This window comes from Uranotaenia lowii, chromosome 3 (assembly GCF_029784155.1).
Source record: "Uranotaenia lowii strain MFRU-FL chromosome 3, ASM2978415v1, whole genome shotgun sequence".
NCBI classification, from domain to species: Eukaryota; Metazoa; Arthropoda; class Insecta; order Diptera; family Culicidae; genus Uranotaenia; species Uranotaenia lowii.
This window is the reverse complement of record NC_073693.1, coordinates 307137065-307154151: the sequence shown is the minus strand read 5'-3', so window position 1 is coordinate 307154151 and position 17087 is coordinate 307137065. Positions and strand designations below refer to the sequence as shown.

General features: G+C 38.8%; 1 protein-coding gene across 1 annotated transcript; it reads right to left on the bottom strand.

Annotated features, from left to right (window-relative positions):
- LOC129753704 (uncharacterized) lies at window positions 1-9076 on the bottom strand. The gene is made up of 7 exons (XM_055749549.1): window positions 8011-9076; window positions 7750-7948; window positions 1706-2080; window positions 1476-1644; window positions 1271-1417; window positions 1082-1213; window positions 1-1017 (listed from the first exon to the last, which is right to left on the bottom strand). Exons 1-7 carry the CDS (start codon window positions 9059-9061, stop codon window positions 586-588), a joined length of 2505 nt encoding a protein of 834 aa, XP_055605524.1. The 5' UTR covers window positions 9062-9076; the 3' UTR covers window positions 1-585.
- Window positions 9077-17087: the final 8011 nt, after the last annotated feature.

The following is a 17087-nucleotide window of genomic DNA, read 5'->3' as shown; positions in this document are numbered from 1 at the left end:
TTACACTAGCATATCAATATTGTTTATTGTGTATTGTTTATAAAAAAAAAGACCATCTGACGTAAGTGTCTTAATGGTTTTCTTAAAACTAGGTCTAACTAAACGTATATTATGAGTTCGACTCTCCCTACGGCGCTGTGATTTTTTTTTCTTGTTTCTGGGATGAATTATCCAATAGGAAGGAAATCCCATAAACTGTTTTTCTTGTTTCGCTTGAATGTTGTGGTCATGCATAATTTTGGTTGGGAGCTCGAGTCCTTGTGCCAGTAGTGCCTTTTCAAAGATACAGTCTTCGGCACATTATCGGCACAGAGATTTGCTAAATAGGCATTGGATTTTTGCAACCTCTTCTATGGGTGTACAAACGACATCCTTCGGCATCAGTAGGTACGTAATGAGGCTAAGAAACTAGGTACTTCATCGACTAATGTTATGCAGTTCAGTAGCACTTTTCAGAATCGCCATGAGCTACCGTTGATTATAAAACGCATTTTTATCCCAAAACATTTATTTTACATTTTCTTTAGAGATGAATCCCTATGAAAAATAAGAAAGTGTCAGTCATGAGCAGTTTATGGAATTTTCTTAATTTTCCACAACTTGAGGCACTTTCAGAAAACCTCGCTCGAACGCAAACGGCAGCAACGTATCGAACTCGTGCACCAGTTCCTCCATCTGGAACAGCTTCCGGCGACATTCTTCACCTTCGGGGCTATCCTGCATGACCAGCTTCGGCTCTTCCGGGTCCCCTTGGGCAAAGTAAAAATCTGTTGGAATGATTTCCTGCAACTGGAAGGCGCCCACAAAACCGTGGTCGGCTATGTCCTGCTTGATCTCTTCAAGGGTTGGAATTGGTTTTGGGTATTTCAGTTGCTCTAGGGTTGTTGCCAATTCGTGGTGGTACAGCTCGATCAGTTCATCGAATGAAGCGACCACATCTTCCACTTTCACGGCATTGAACAGCAATAAGAGAACGTCGAACGATGGGCTACCCCAGAAAGCGGACTGGAAATCCATCTGAAACCATGAAAGATGCTTGTTAGAAAAAATCTATTTTATTTAAACAGTTACGAACACTTACAAATCGTAGTTCATCGTTTCGGAAGAGCAGATTGTAAGCCCAAAGATCGCCGTGATTGAGAACATTGAATCCGTCGGGATTGTACTTAAACATCTTCCCAATGGCTGTTACCGGATTTTGATTCCATTGACGCTGTTAAGTAGAAGAAATTATTGAATTGAAACATTTATAGACGAAAAACAATCTTACGATCAAATCAACAATGTCACTAGAATAGTTCCTGATTTCTAAGCTTTCGACGAAAGATTTGTAATATGGTAGCAAAAATTTGTTCATATCCTCTGCAGTACTTTCTCCGAACATGCCTTCCTTGAACGAATCGTTGATGACACCGTGCTGAAATCAAATAGATGAATCTATGACAAATTTACACTCGTTTTTTGAACTTAACTACCTGAGCATGGTAGACGGCAGACGCCGCATGAAACTGACCCAGCTTCAAAAGTATTTTTTGACCCTCCCTCAAGTTGAACCGTTTGTACAAGCTATTCATGCCGAAACCTTTCGATCTGACGTTTTCCAACACCAAAATATCGTGAGGACTAGTTTCGTGCTTCAGGAACCTGGGATCAAAAAAAATTAACTTATAGGGAAATTGATAAAAATCATGTGAAACAACTATACTTTGGAGCGAAAGTAATGTTCGAATCGAACATTCGTTCCATTTCCGGTATCACATCCTGATATATAAGAGATTCCTTTTTGAATTGTTCCTGAGATCGATCGCTACCCGGTTCGCCATTGATGCTTTCTTTGATGAAATACGAAACGTGTACGGGTTTCCCTTTTAAACAATCCGGCATCACATCCATGTGAGCCAGATGAATGGCCACATTCCAAGCGGTGATCTCGGTCGTCACATTGGTTCGGAGAAGATTATCGATCTGGAACGATCCTTCCGGTAGTCCCAAATCTTTGGTGACCACATCCACGAAAAACACAGACGTTAACCAGCTTAGCAGCATCTTGAACTTTGCGCGTTGTTCCCGGAACTCAACCGATCAGTATGTCTGATTCCAGACAACTGCCGTGGAGAAAGATCAACCTAGAGGGGGCAAGTCAATTATTTGATTAACCTTCACGATGTTTTGAAGAAATAAATGGCAGTGATCTTCAACAGGTCGTAGCTGTGAATTTTGGCGCTGACTAATGCATACAGTTGTTTTATGCGCCTTAGGTTCCAGAAGTTATTTTTTTTATGGTGCCAAGTCATGTTTTGTAACGAAATATTTTTTTAAATTATGTTCCATTATGCAATCTTGCACAGTTCCTGAAAGCGAGAAGGTTTGTTTATAAACAACTCCAGAACAACACTCAACTATCAGTTTTCACTATCAGTTTTTAATATCAGCTTAATTCAAAAAGAAAACAGTAGGAAAATAATGTTTTTTCCATATAAATTCTTCTGAAAAATCCATCCAATAGTTTAAATAGTTTAATAAGTTTAAAACATTTTTTTTTAATTATTGTTTTGCTTATTTTCAAGCTTTATTTTATTACTATTGAGCAGAAGCTTTGTATTTTCTGGAAAAAGTTATAATCGATTCGAGATGAACATTCAGAATCTGTTGAGAAGAAGTTATAAATGTTTGCAGAAGTTAGGCATGTGTTGCTTGCTAGAGTTTAAAATAATTTATCGGAATGTTTTCGCCAAGGTTCAACAATTTGGCTACGCAAAGCAGGTTTTCGCAATTTTTTATTTTAATCCTACGGTTAACCAGCTTTAAAATTAGAAATCAGAGACGCTAAAATCAATTTTTTAAATGTAATTTTATTTAACACCGAATATCTTTTTGGGGTAAACAGTTTGTGATTTTTTGACATTAAAAAAGAGCACAGGAACCAAAAAATATTTTATATACAAAGTTATATTTTTTGAATCTTTCAATACGTATGTATTGATTTACCAATTTAAAATTATGTTTTCCATCACACATTTTTACAACAAATTAAATCTAGTTGCGCTTAATCAGGACTGAATAAATCCCTTCTACAATCTAATGGGATTTTTGGACAATAACGGTGTACATTAGTGTGGCCCTTATTTACAAACTTTCTGGAAACCTAGCTCCCAGTCCCCAATCTTGATCCAACCAATGATTATACCAATACTGGCAAAGTTTTAGTTCATTCGGATAACTCTAAGGCGACCCTCAAAAACCTTAAAATGTGTATGGAAAAGGTTAGAATGTTGTATGGGAAAAGTGAAAATGCTTAACAACACAAGCTTTGTGACATTTCAAACCATTTTGTTGCACGTGAAAAAAGTTACAGGGATTTCAAGTAAGCTTTTTCATATATTTGTCTTAATTGCTTGGTATCTCCGATATATTTTTTTTTAATTTCATGATTTTTTTCAACCTTTTTAAATTAAAAACTACAATTCTGCAGTGCTGCCTGATATTGAATATAGCTATTTAATTACATATTAAATGATTTACATGCAATCACAAGTTTTTTACCCATATTATAGTAACTTAGTATCAACAACACGTGTTTACTTAAACTTACAATAAATAAATTTAAAACAAGCAAACTTGTTTACCCAAAAAAACAAGAAAGCTGCTCTTGGAATAGCTATAATACTACATCGAATATTGGGCTCCTGACTAGGGTGGCCCAAAATTGCACTAAGTCTGGGATTTTGGAGGCTCAAGCTTCAAATGATAGCTTAGGGTGCAAGAATCAATATTTTATATGGCGGCGACTCAGAAAAATGAAAAGGCCAAATTTCTTCGACATTTTGTCCTAATAAAACTTTCAGATCTCGAAAAAGTATCAAACTTGTGTCTCTAATTATTTTTAATTTTTTTATATAATGTAAGGTTTAATCTAAAAATGACCCTCGATTTGTATGTATGATTTTTTAATCCACGCCATTCTATGAATTTTTGTAAAAAATAAATTTACAATTCATAAAAAAGAGTACTTTGGATTAAGATTTTCAATCAGCATTGAATTAAAAAGATGCGCAACGTTATTATGTGCAACTTTGCAGAAGCAAGTTTATAGCTTATAGCATGGCCGTAGGAACGGGGGGGTTTTGGGAGTTAAACCCCCCCCCCCCCCACCCCATGAGGGTCCAAAAGTGCCAAGCAGTATGTTCTTCTCTATACTCAAAATTACGAATTCCCAATAAATTTTTTATGATCGACTAAAATTACACAAGAGTAACAATATCTTTTCAGAAATAAAGACAAAACCTAAAAATCTTATCCCAGGTCAATCATTCTACTTCAGTTTTTCTAAAAATTTCTAACTTGTTGATAGAAATTTGATCCCAAATATCATATTGAAATGGGATAAGACTAAACTTGCCAAATCATTCAGATTTTGCCAGAATTTTTACACTTATTTTGCAAAATAAAAACAAATAATTTGGGTCACGAAAATGATGTATTTTGCGTCTTAAGTATTTGAGTAAATTTTAACAAAATTATATGAACTTTTTTTGTGAGTTGATTTGAAATTGACTGATGTTTTTCGATAAACAAAAGTTAAGTGTTTTTCTTCATGATTTTTGATTAAAAATTTTGATATTGGCGGATATTGACAAAAATATTCCGGATTTGCACGGCCCGGATACTAGCGGAAAAATAGTTTAAATTAATTTTGGATTTCATACTTCTATATTCGAAACTCATCATTTCGGCATATTAAGAGAAAGTATTTAAAATTACAAACCATTTTTGAGATTTGAAAATTTTACTTTATTTCTTATGCAGAATTGGAACTAAACAAAGTTTCATAATGTGGATCCAGAATTGAAAAATCTTAAACAGTTTCATCATACGCAATTTTCATTCAGATTCACAAGTTAAATTTCGAATAAATAACTGAAGAAAGAATTCACATTTAGAGTCAAAAATTCAAAATTCAAAAAAGAGATTTCTGGTTGAAAATCCTGATCAAAATTTCGCTTTTTGAATCATAATTGATGAGAATTATTATCTAGAGCTTAAACTCAAAAAACCGTTTTCAAATTCGCAATCTAGATTACGTACTCATGTTTAAAAGTACTCAGATTTAAAAGTACTCAGATTCGGAATTAAAATTTTATTCAGATTCAACTCGAAGTTAAGTTTTAAAATCAAAATAAAAATATTGATGTGACCATTTCATTAAGGATTCAAATTACAGGCGATCGCGTTTCAAAATTTTGATTCTGGATTCAAAACAAAAATTTAGTTTTAAATCAGAGTCAATTTGAAACACAAACCAGAAGAAATCACAAATTTAAAATACAATTTTAGGATTTCTTTTTATTTCACAGGATTATAAACATGAAATAAATTATCTATGGTAATTTTATGAGGCCAAAAATCTTGTATATTATTTTAAAGTTAAGTTCAACTGAAAACATATTTTACAGGTTTTTTGTTTAACATTATTTATATTGCAGATTCTTCTTTAAAAAGGTTCAAACTCTTTTTTTTTTATTTTAATCGAGATGAAAATAAATCTGATTTGAGCCTCAAACTTAATCTCTTATTTTTATTTTTAAATATTTGATAATTTTTTACCAATGCTTCAAATGATCATGCTTAAAAAGAATTAGCTTACTACTTTTTAAGTTAAGGAAATATTAAAAGTTTTTCTTTGAAATGAATCTTCAAATCCCTATTTTTTTAAACTTCTTGGCAAATCGGCAACTTCTAGAACTTTTTTTCGAAAATTAGAATATATTCCTCACTTTGAATTTAAAAAACTCAAACATAAATAATTAGGTATATAAAACTTTTATTTTTTTTTTTAAATATTCCTTATGTATGCATTGTTCAAGCAAAACTGTTATAGAACAAATTTTGTCATCAAAATTCCCTCCCCCCCCCCCATCAGCCGGTTCTTCCTACGGCCCTGGCTTATAGGTTTTTTATTGATTGAAGGTCGTGTTACCCATACTTGGGTGACGGTTTGGTGAACGTGTTATGGCTACAACCACTAAATAAATTTAAAATGAAAATCAAGAAACTAGTATTGGTCCTTTCTGCTGATTCAAGGATCGATAAAAGGATGAAAAAGTTTGATATCAGATGTGTAGATTGCTCGAAACTCATCCACATTATAATATAAAGCAATTCTTAGCAAAAGTTTTAAATTTGTGACTTTTCCACTCAGAAAAACTTGAAAAACTTTTTAACGACAAGTAATAGCTATACACTTGCTTCTGCAAAGTTGCACATCATGACGTTGCGCATCTTTTAAAATTCAATGTTGATTGAAAATTTTAATACAAAGTACACTTTTTTATGAATTATATATTTTTATTTATAAAAAATCATAGTATTACGTAATTTAAAAAAAATCATACATACAAATCGAGAGTTCAAAATAGTCCCAATAAATTTTTAGATTAAAACTTATATTATAAAGATAATTTAAAAAATATTAGAGACACATGTTTGATACTTTTTCAAGATCCGAAAATGTTATTAGGACAAAATGTTGAAGAAAATTGCCTTTTCCAAAAATCTAGCCAGTGCGACCTCTAAACATAATTTTTCTGAGTTTTTGTTTTTTACACCCTAAGCAATCAGAGCAAACATTAACAGAATTTTTTTTTCTTAACAAACAACGATTTTACATAATTTCCAGCGCTACAAAATTTCTTTTAATGTATTTTCTATTGCATCTGATTCCTCAAAAAAATCCAAAAATCATAAAAAAAAAGGACGACGGATACATATAAATAGATGTCGGGGAGGTACTCAGTAGACTTGAGTTCGATTACTGTTCGAGGTGATTTTTTTTTTCATTTACCATTCATGATCGATGCATTTTACACTAAACGGTGAGGAGTAGATCGTTTACGATTTCAAAATTTCAAAACGTCAACAAAATGAACAAAGTGAAAAGCAAATTTCGCCATTTTCTCAGATCACCAGATGTGTTTATTCTGGCACTCACCAAGAATGAATCTCTGCCACCTCACTTGCATCGACTATCAGAATAATGTGACAAAAGCTCCGTGACAGTTGAGTGACTCGACTCGAGTCACCTCACGAGCGACGCAAAATAAAGGCCGTACTGTATTCGAGGTTCGAGGCAGACCTCTCCCTCCTTCCAGCGCAGTGGCGAGATAAAAAGTGGGGAAATACAATTTTTGCACAACCCGAGAACTAAATAATCGATCAATTGGAACCTATTTTGGCATGGGAGAGATGTTGGATACCGGAAGATGATCTGAGGCCTAATTCTCGTTCCATTGGGAAAGTAGAAAGAGGATAGGGAAGCCATTTTTATTGCATGCCTCGAGAACTAGAAAAAAGGAATCAAGTTTGGCATGGTAGAATATTTGGCTAAGAGAAAGGTTTCCATAACTATTTGGGACCTCTCTCTCCTTCCAGTGGAGAGATAGTTAGAGGTCGACATATGTTTTGCATAGCTCGAGAACTGATCGAGCAAATGGATCAGTAATCAATGAAGTGAATACTATTTCAAATTTCAAATTAACCTCTGAACGAAAACAAGATTTAAATGTTAAATAATGATAATAATAGCATCGTGCGAATTAAGTCTACTTAAAACGGCATAAAGTTGTTGTTATTTACAAAAATCCGAAAAAACCATAGGTGTATCGATAAATCAGATTCTCTCCGCAACAAAACTACCGAAACAGAGCCGGCAGCAGCGCGCCGGATCCGATGGCCACCGAGCCCAGTCGCCATCATTCCAGCTTGTCCAGCAACCCTTTCCGATCAAACATAGGAAGCAAGCCTTTGACAATTTTGTGAAATTTCGGGTTGGTCATAATGGTGTTCCGGTAGCGTTTGGAGCGTTCATCGTTCCCCACTAGTGTTTCAAACTCTGCATCAGTACTGTCCTCGTTAATCTGAATCGGCAGTGCTACGAATGATGAATAAATTGCTGAAACGAAAGAAAATTCAAATTATCAGAAGGAAAATTTGATTGCAAGTATTGAGTGGTACCGTTGAACATTTTCTTCAATAGCTGTTGCTGGAACTGATGAAGCGATGGAAGTTTTTTCGTACAGTGTAGCAGTTTAGCGTATTCGACCAAGCAATTATAGTAATACTGCATGTACTCGTCCAGACAGTTTTGACGGATTTCATCTCTGGTAGATGTGAAGAAGAAGTAGAACAGATCGACGGCTGGCGAAGCGAAGCAACAGAATTGGAAGTCTAGTAAGATGATATCCAGTGGTTTGCCGCTGGAATCATACTTGAACAGAAGGTTGTTGGTCCACAGATCACCCTGAACGAGGACTCTGATATCGTCTTTGTCTTGATGATCAAACACCCGAAGGCCTTGTTCCAGGAAGTCCAGCTGAAGTTTCTTAAGCTTGTTAGCGTAGTACTGCCACTCGGGTCCCCAGCTATCAACCTCATCGGCGAATGATTTGAACGTCAAGTTAAAAAACTGATGAAAGGCGTCTGTTTCCCGGGTCATCATCCCCGTTTTATATCTATCGAAAATTGTCGGCTGCTCCTCTACCAGTTTAAGCGATCCAGCATGGAATTTGGCCAACAAATTCAAAGCCATCCGGGTATGAACGGCGTCCAGCATCTGAAGGCGATCTGCCATGACGTATCCACGGGGTACAAGATCTTTAAAAACAATCACGTCTCGCTCACGATCAACAGTCACCACGGCCGGATACAGCTCGGCTCGATCACCAATCGCCCTCATCATTTTCTTCATTTCCGGTATAACTAGTTCGTAGATATCCATTTCTTTCGCCTGAACCTTGTACTCGGTGAGTTTCCGTTTGGCCACAGCGTTTGTCGATCTACCTTTCACAATGTAGCTGCGGCTGAAATCTTCACCCCTTCCAGTTCTGTAGATCACCCTCACCCGATATATCTCACTAGCATAATTTTCTCCTTTCCCCAGAGCAAATTCCACCTTTGCCGACTTAATCTTCAGCGAAGTATCGTTTTTTGACTTTCTCAGCAACGATTCAAAGTATGCCCCATTCAACCATTCGGGAATTTCCACCGGACACGCGTCTTTGGACATTATGAGATGAAACCTCGAGAATTAGAACAATAATTACAGATTGACGACGGCGATAAATAAATGAAATGGAAAAAGTCGAGGTGTGGCGTTTTATTCGACTTTAATTCATGCCAGCACGCCATAACACGGTACATCTGATTTACAGCTATTATTCTATCTGTAATTTGTACACCGTCTGTTCCATGTCGGTACGAATTAGCTGAAGTCTGATAGTGAGTGATTGGATTAAAACGTGACAATCCGTCAGCAGGGGACTGCTACCGTTCCGTAGGTTTCATCATCTGACAGTCTTCCTCCTACTAGTCATTTGCGACGTAATGATAAACGATAAACATCTTAGTACATTCGTGTGATACTCTCCCCAGTATTTTTTTTGAACAAGTCTTCCATGTACACAAATTTAAAAAAAAAAACTTCAATTTTAACGCTTAGCACAAAACTACTTGATGTTGTGGCTTTGCTCTATGGTATCGGAACGATAAAAATCAGCTTACGGAATCAACTGTTAAATTCATCTGTAGCTTTAAAAATTTACCGGGAATTCGTAAGGAATATCCTGTGAGCTCGGAACAAGGTGTTATGAAGAAATTAGGTTCAATATTTTTTTATCGACTATAGTTTGCTTCTGAAATACGTAGGGGAATGTCGGGTAAGACGGACACCCTAAGGTTGAATTGCAATAGAAAACCAGATATTGCTTTTTTCATCGCTCTTTTCGTGCAGATGGGCAGTTTATGTTGTTTGCTAACGCATTAACCGTTGGCATCAGTAAATTTCCTTTATCAAGACTGTTTTTAAGCAATCTAAAATATGCTTGCAAATTACACTTTTTAAAAATGGTCGGGTAAAACGGACACTGCTTAGAAAAGGTAGATATTTTCGGAAAAAAATGTGTTGAAGTACATAATTTGAGAATTGAACATTTAAGAATGTTTATAAACCAAAATGGAACCAACTGGTCCATATCCTATAACGAAATTGGGTGGTTTTCGGAATTTCATATTTTATTAGCGCTTCCTTTACCGGGGATTTGCTTTTAACAGTTTTAATGGCCTGTTTGAGATGCAGAGTACTTTTTGGCCAATAGTTGCTCTACCCAGGGTCTTGTGAAGGCATTTGAAGGCTCAGACCGATAAAAAATTTGAAATACCTGAAGAAATTTTCGTGTCCGTTTTACCCAACCTTGAAGTGTCCGTCTTACCTGACCTAGCACTATTTTTTTTCACAACGTTTGTTGCTCAAGCTCGTTGACCAAAATTCGCTGGGTTTACTCCAGGTGATCAATGAGAAGCCTAATAAACTATTTTTTAAGTAGAGAAAATTACATTAAATGGTGCTTCCTCAAAGTTTTTGTTTATTTTGTTTACTATTATGAAACCTTATTTGCTGTAATTCAATTATGAGTCTCGAAAGTGTTGATACACTTAGACAAACATCTTCCCATCATTAGATGTGTGCCAAACATCGTAGTATTCGAAATATTGAAAGTGTCCGTTTACCCGCTGTGTCCGTCTTACCCGACTTTCCCCTACCCACTAATATTGCATTTTTCCGCTCGGGACCATGATCCTCCGAATCATAGGAAAAATGTTCAAATGTCGCAAAATTCGAATCAAAGTTCACCCGAACCTCGTGAAGCTTCGTTTCTTCTTAAATATGGAATGAAATATTTATATAAGAGTGCACAGGTACTCGAACAATTGTCCTGAACCAACACGTTCCGAAATCACCTGTATCATTGGGGTATTTCTTTAATCAAACATTTTTCAACATTTCTGAAAATGCTAGTTGGTTTTATTTACACTTTTATGCGTTCATAAACATTTATGGACCTTCTAAGTTTTTTATTTCACGTTAATTTGACGAAAAACATCAACACATTTTTTAGGGGTTATTTTCTTTATGCAATTTTCAACGATTATATCGCAAGGAATTACGGTATCTAAAAGCAAAAAAACACCTGTTATGATAAACATGAGTCTTTACATTCATCAAAAAACAAAAAAAAAATCCTAATCCAATTATTATTTATATTATTTGAGCGATTTTAAATAAAAAATATCTAGGAGGGGCAAAGCGCGTCATGTTCGCTTATGTTTAAGCATGTTTCATATTTGTTTTAATTTATGTACAATTTTCATCACAATACTTTAAAAGCAAGGCTGTTAAATATCAGTCAATATCGTTTCATCTGACCAACGTCTAGTAGTCAATGTTGTTGAAAGAATATCAAAGTTGTCTACCAGTTGAATGACCAAGCTACAATGTCAGTCAGGCAGCAATGTCAATTTTGAATGACATTTTTGCACTCCACTAGACCCACACATACGATCGACTTTCTATTTCATTTTCTGACTGAGTTGGGATAGATTTTACGTTAGAAGTTGCGCAACAATTGAAAAAAACGTAGTTTTAGGCTGTAAGAAGAAAAAAGTCACAGCAAGCATGATGTCGTTCATTCAACTTGGTCATGACATTGTAAGCTTATGTCGCTGACCAAAAATCAGTATCGCATGACATAGACATGCTAAGCAGTATCAAAATCGGCTGATATTGGCTGTCTGACACTGATAATTTGCAGCTCTGTTTAAAAGTAATTTCTATGTTAAATTGGAAAACATTTACTTACTTAATGATCCCGCGCCGATCCACCGGTGCATAGGGCCGTTGTAAAAGACCTCCACTGTTGACGATCCGGAGCCAGCGTCTTCACCTGGTCCCAGTCAAGATTCTCGTCGACAGTTCGGATTTCAGCGGCTAGGCTTCGCCGCCACGAGTTTCTGGGTCTGCCTCTTCTTCGATGACCTTCTGGATTCCAATCAAGCGCCTCTCCATCCATCCATCCATCTCCACTTACGTTCCCGAATCTCGATTTCTAGCGCCCTTTGATGACACCGGCGATGTAGTTCCTCATTTGAGATCCAGTTGCCAGGCCACCAAGCGCGGATGATATTCCGCAGGCAGCGATTTACAAAAACTTGCAGTTTTCGCGTCGTTACCGCATATGTGCACCAAGTTTCGCACCCCTACAGCAATACGGATTTGACGTTTGAGTTGAAGATTCGGATTTTTGTTCGTAGAGAGATCTGGCGTGACCGCCAGATGTTTCGGATCCGGGTCTCGATGTCTTTCCTGGTACCACCATCAGGCGTTATCTGGCTACCAAGATACTGGAAGCACTCCACTTTCTCAATTTGTTGCCCAGCTACCATGAAACTGGAGGGATTTCCTGTGTTGATCTCCATCGACTTGGTCTTTCCGACATTGACTTTGAGACCTGCTGCCTTGGAACTTTCGGTGAGGTCGTCGAGTTTGCTCTGCATATCCGGTTGTGTTTGGGCGAGCAAAACAATATCGTCAGTCAGGTCAAGGTCGTTCAACTGCTCCATTGTTGAAGGATTCCACGGCAATCCTCGGTTCGGTGCACAGTCGATCGATCCAGTCAGAATCTCATCCATTACGATGAGAAAAAGTAGCGGTGATAAAATACATCCTTGTCTCACTCCAGCAGTTACCGGGATTGGTTCGGACAAGACACCATCGTGCAAGACCTTGCACGAAAATGCCTCGTATTGTGCTTCGATGAGATGAACTAGTTTCTCTGGGACCCCTCGTCGCCTTAGAGCCACCCAGATGTTTTCATGGTTAAGTCGGTCAAATGCTTTTTCGAAATCAACGAAAACCAGCAGAAGAGAGTCCTGGAATTCGTTGATTTGTTCCAGTATGATTCGTAGCGTTGTGATGTGGTCCACACATGATCGTCCGGATCGGAATCCAGCTTGTTGCCGTCGGAGTGTAGCGTCAATTTTCTCCTGGATCCTGTTCAGGATCACTTTGCAGAGTACTTTGAGGGTTGTACTGATCAACGTTATGCCTCGCCAGTTACCGCACTCTGTCAGGTCTCCTTTCTTCGGGACCTTCACGAGGATACCCTGCATCCAGTCGGCCGGGAATGTTGCAGTATCCCAGATGTCAGCGAAAAGACGGTGCAACATTTGTGCTGACAGGGCAGGGTCGGCTTTCAGCATTTCAGCAGGGATGCAATCGATCCCAGGTGCTTTGTTGGATTTCATGTTCTTGATTGCCGCTTCTATTTCAGCCAGCGAAGGCGCTTCCGAGTTGACGCCATTTATGCGACTTACTGTTGGCGCTTCGAGCTGCGGATTCTGTTGGCCATCGCTATTCGTGACTCGGAAGAGTTGTTCGAAGTGCTCAGTCCATCGTTTGAGCTGATCTGTTCGATCGGTCAATAACTGACCTGCTCGGTCTTTCAGCGGCATTCTTGCATTAGTCCTTGCACCACTGAGGCGGCGAGAAATGTCATAAAGTAATCGGATATCTCCATTGGCGGCGGCTCTGTCTCCCTCTTCGGCTAGGGAGTGTGTCCAGGCTCTCTTGTCTCGTCTACAAGCTCGTTTAACTGCCTTTTCCAGCTCCACATATCGTAAGCGGGCTGCTACTTTGGCTGACCCGGTACATGCCTGCTCAATTCCGACTTTCGCCTTTCTCCGATCATCGACCATCCTCCAAGTTTCATCCGACATCCATTCACTTCTTCTTCCACAAACTTTACCGAGAGTACCATGGCTCGTCGTGATAAGGGGCCGTTCACATACCACGTGGACAACTTAGAGGGGGGGAGGGGGGTATGGAAATGTCCACGCTTGTCCACGGAGAGGGGGGTAGGGGTTTGGGTCATGTCCACGTGGACATACTTACTTTTAAAATATTTTCTAAAGGTGAATAAATATTAAGATGTTTAAATCAAAATCTTAAAATGGCATACCTTTCCAGTTTAAGTTTAAACAATAAATAGATACTTGAAAGCAAGTGATGAATATAATAATTAAAAAATTTAAATTTAAAAATAATGTACATCAGGAAATTTTTATTCGGTTTTACAAAATCAGCCATTTCTATAACAAAAAGGCAAAAAGTGGTGTTTTCTAACTGTCAAATTATAGGTATTTAAAATAAAAACTTTTTCAAATGTGTCCACGTGGACATCCGGGGAGGGGGGTAGGGGTTTGTCAAATGTCCACGCTTGTCCACGGAGGGGGAGGAGGGGGTCAAAAATCTCAATTTTCTGTCCACGTGGTATCTGAACGGCCCCTAAAGGCATTCTTGATTCCACACCACTGTTCTTCGACTGTTCCGTCTGTCGGCAATTCCGAGGCTCGGGATTCTAGCTGTTCAACGTATGCATTTTTCATCTCTGGATTCTCCAACCGGCGGACGTCGTATCGGCACCGACTTTCTCCTCGCGCCGTTGGACACGCGCAACTCTCAGTCGTATTTCGCCAAGGACGAGGTGATGGTCAGATGCAATGTCTGCGCTTCGTTTGTTGCGGACATCAAGAAGGCTCCTTCTCCATTTTCGACTGATGCAGATGTGGTCAATTTGATTTTCTGTTCGGCCATCTCGGGATACCCAAGTGACCTTATGTGCTGGTCGATGGGGGAAGAGCGATCCACCGATCACCATGTTGTTGTTGCCACAAAATTCTACAAACAGCTCTCCGTTTTCGCTTATCTGTCCTAGACCATGGCGCCCCATGATGCGCTCAAGGTCCTGATTGTCGGAGCCAATCTTTGCATTGAAGCCCAAATGGATTTGAATGTCACCCATCGGAATTTTCTCTACCACGCTGTTCAGTTGACTGTAAAACTGATCTTTCTCCTGCAAGTCGGCAACGTCAGTTGGCGCATAACACTGGACCATTGTAAGGTTTCTAACCCGTGTTCTAAATCTGGCTACGATTATTCTTTCGTTTATTGGTTCCCATCTAATGAGGGCCGCGTAGGCCTGCGGGCTTAACAGGAAACCAACTCCTCGTTCCCGAGTAGCATGTTCTCCTCGTATGCCAGAGTAAAGCAGGACTTGCCCGGATTGTGTCTTGTGTTCTCCAGTATTAGGCAAACGGACTTCGCTCAGTCCCAGAATTTCAAGCTTGAGGCGGCTAGCCTCTCTAGCAAGTTGTGCCAGTTTGCCTTGTTGGGCAAGGGTTAAAACGTTCCAAGTTCCAATTCGTGTCCGTGTTTTCATGCTAAAAGTCGTCGCCAAAGTTCCAGGTCGGTCATTTCTTTCGGATTCCGTGACAATTTCAAGTCGGGAACAGTAGGTTGTTAGCCTAAAGTCCCTATCCCGCGATGGGGCTGCCATCTTGGCCTTAGCTGGCGGGAGCCGCATTTCATAGATTCAGCCGCTCGCTGCGAGACAGACGCTGCTTGAGCCGCCCTGGAGAACAGACGCTCGGTTGTTGTTGCACGCCGCCCCTGACCTGGGGAACAGACGCGTGCGGCCACCTTCTCAGTCTGCATGCGACCAAAGCATCCACCGGGGTTGGATACCCGATCTCCGCTTAGGTTACTCGCACCCCAGCCAGCACCGCGGGGAGGTAGAGATAGGAGTTGTGAATAAGAGGTAATATGACCACTATGGGGTCTCGTGTTGCACATTATCCACCGTTTACCAGCCAAAGCTAAAGCTACTAGTATTCTCGTTATTCAGCATGAAAGAAAAAATTTTGGAAATTAAATAATAAATTTTTTTTTTTAAATGGGAAAAATTATACATGTTTTTGAGCGCAACTCAGGCCCCTACTCTGCCAGCGGCTGCCTTTTAATATTTTAAACACTTCTAGCTAGCTCAAATTTGTAAAAAAAAACACGTTTGAAAAGTTAGGACAATATAGGTAGCTCGTTAGGATACCTAATTTCAAAGTCAAAGATGGGTGACCTGGAAATCTGGAAAACTGATCTGATCATTTTATGATTACTTTTCATAGAGAATAGGTTCAAAATACTGACACTGGTGAAATTCTTAAAAAGCATCAAATCTTGAGATCAGAACTGTACTTTCCAGAACATATTAAACACAACACAGTGCCGTGTTTTGTTGATTTTTCTGTGTTTTCTCTGTTACTTTGATCATGAGGTTTGACAGCTCTGAGCGCTAGTGGCGACTCCACTCGGAAAATTACCTTTTTCCAGCGATCCATTGAAAAACCGAAACACACATGAAATTGTAAAACGAACACATGACAGTAGAGGCCAGAATAAATAGGATCCAATGTACATACCTAACTAAAATTGTCTCAGGTATTTCAAACCGAAAAAATAAGCGTCTTTTTCAATTCCTGAGCAAGATAAGAGGGTAGGAGTTCGTCCGTTAGTTTTCAAACTTCTCTAGTATAACTTTGTAGCGAACAACGAATAACTCTCCTTTGCGTGATATTGGAGGCTGTTCTCGTTTCCGGGGCTGATTCGAACTCTAAACAGAAGTACGGATCCTTTTCAAAGCCCTTCCTGCTTCTTTCCCAAAATAGGGAACCAAAAAAGGAACTCACGTCCGAGTCTCTTTCAGCTGGGTAAATCAGGTGGGTGGTCTTCCGTAATGAAGTGTCGCATAAGCCATCCGCTAACGAAACGTAAGTTTGTCGGGGCTCGTAACGTAAACAACACAAACTGTCATGATCTTTCACATTCATGTTTTTTTTTTGCACAATCGTCTCTGGAACAAATTGAAAAAGGCGACTTTACGGTTTGCACACGTAGGAATTGTGAGAGGACGTATATTGTAAGATTATAGGTGGAATTTTGGTATAAGTCATTGTAGTTAGTATTTCTAATGTATTTTGTACGTTCACCTTAATCACTTTCTACGCCACGGAACGCCAGTTTGCTTTGTTATTTTCTCCAGGAATTTACCACTAGGTGGGATTCTTCCCTACGCCAGTTTTCTTTGAACTGCTTCTTGCTGCTAACAGTTTTTGGGTCTTCTTTAGGTTCTGTTTTACTATTGCCCGATATTTTTCTATTGATCTAAGCTCTGGTGTGTTCCTTCTTATCCTTGGGCACAACCTGAATGTTGTTAGCGACATACCACTTCATGGCCTTTGTTCCTTTAATGGCAGGATGTCAAATCCAGCCAAAATAGCATAGACAAGTCATGTTGCTTCAGGCAAGGCAGCAAACGCTTTTGAAGACACTCTTCACGTAAATTCGCTGGTTGACGGTCCCGGTT

Coding starts and splice junctions, on each gene's coding strand:
- LOC129753704 (XM_055749549.1), bottom strand. CDS start 9,061: ATGTCCAAAGACGCGTGTCCGGTGGAAATTCCCGAATGGTTGAATGGG. Junction 1,645..1,705: donor AACATTACTTTCGCTCCAAA/GTATAGTTGTTT, acceptor TTTTGATCCCAG/GTTCCTGAAGCACGAAACTA. Junction 1,418..1,475: donor CTGCCGTCTACCATGCTCAG/GTAGTTAAGTTC, acceptor ATTTGATTTCAG/CACGGTGTCATCAACGATTC.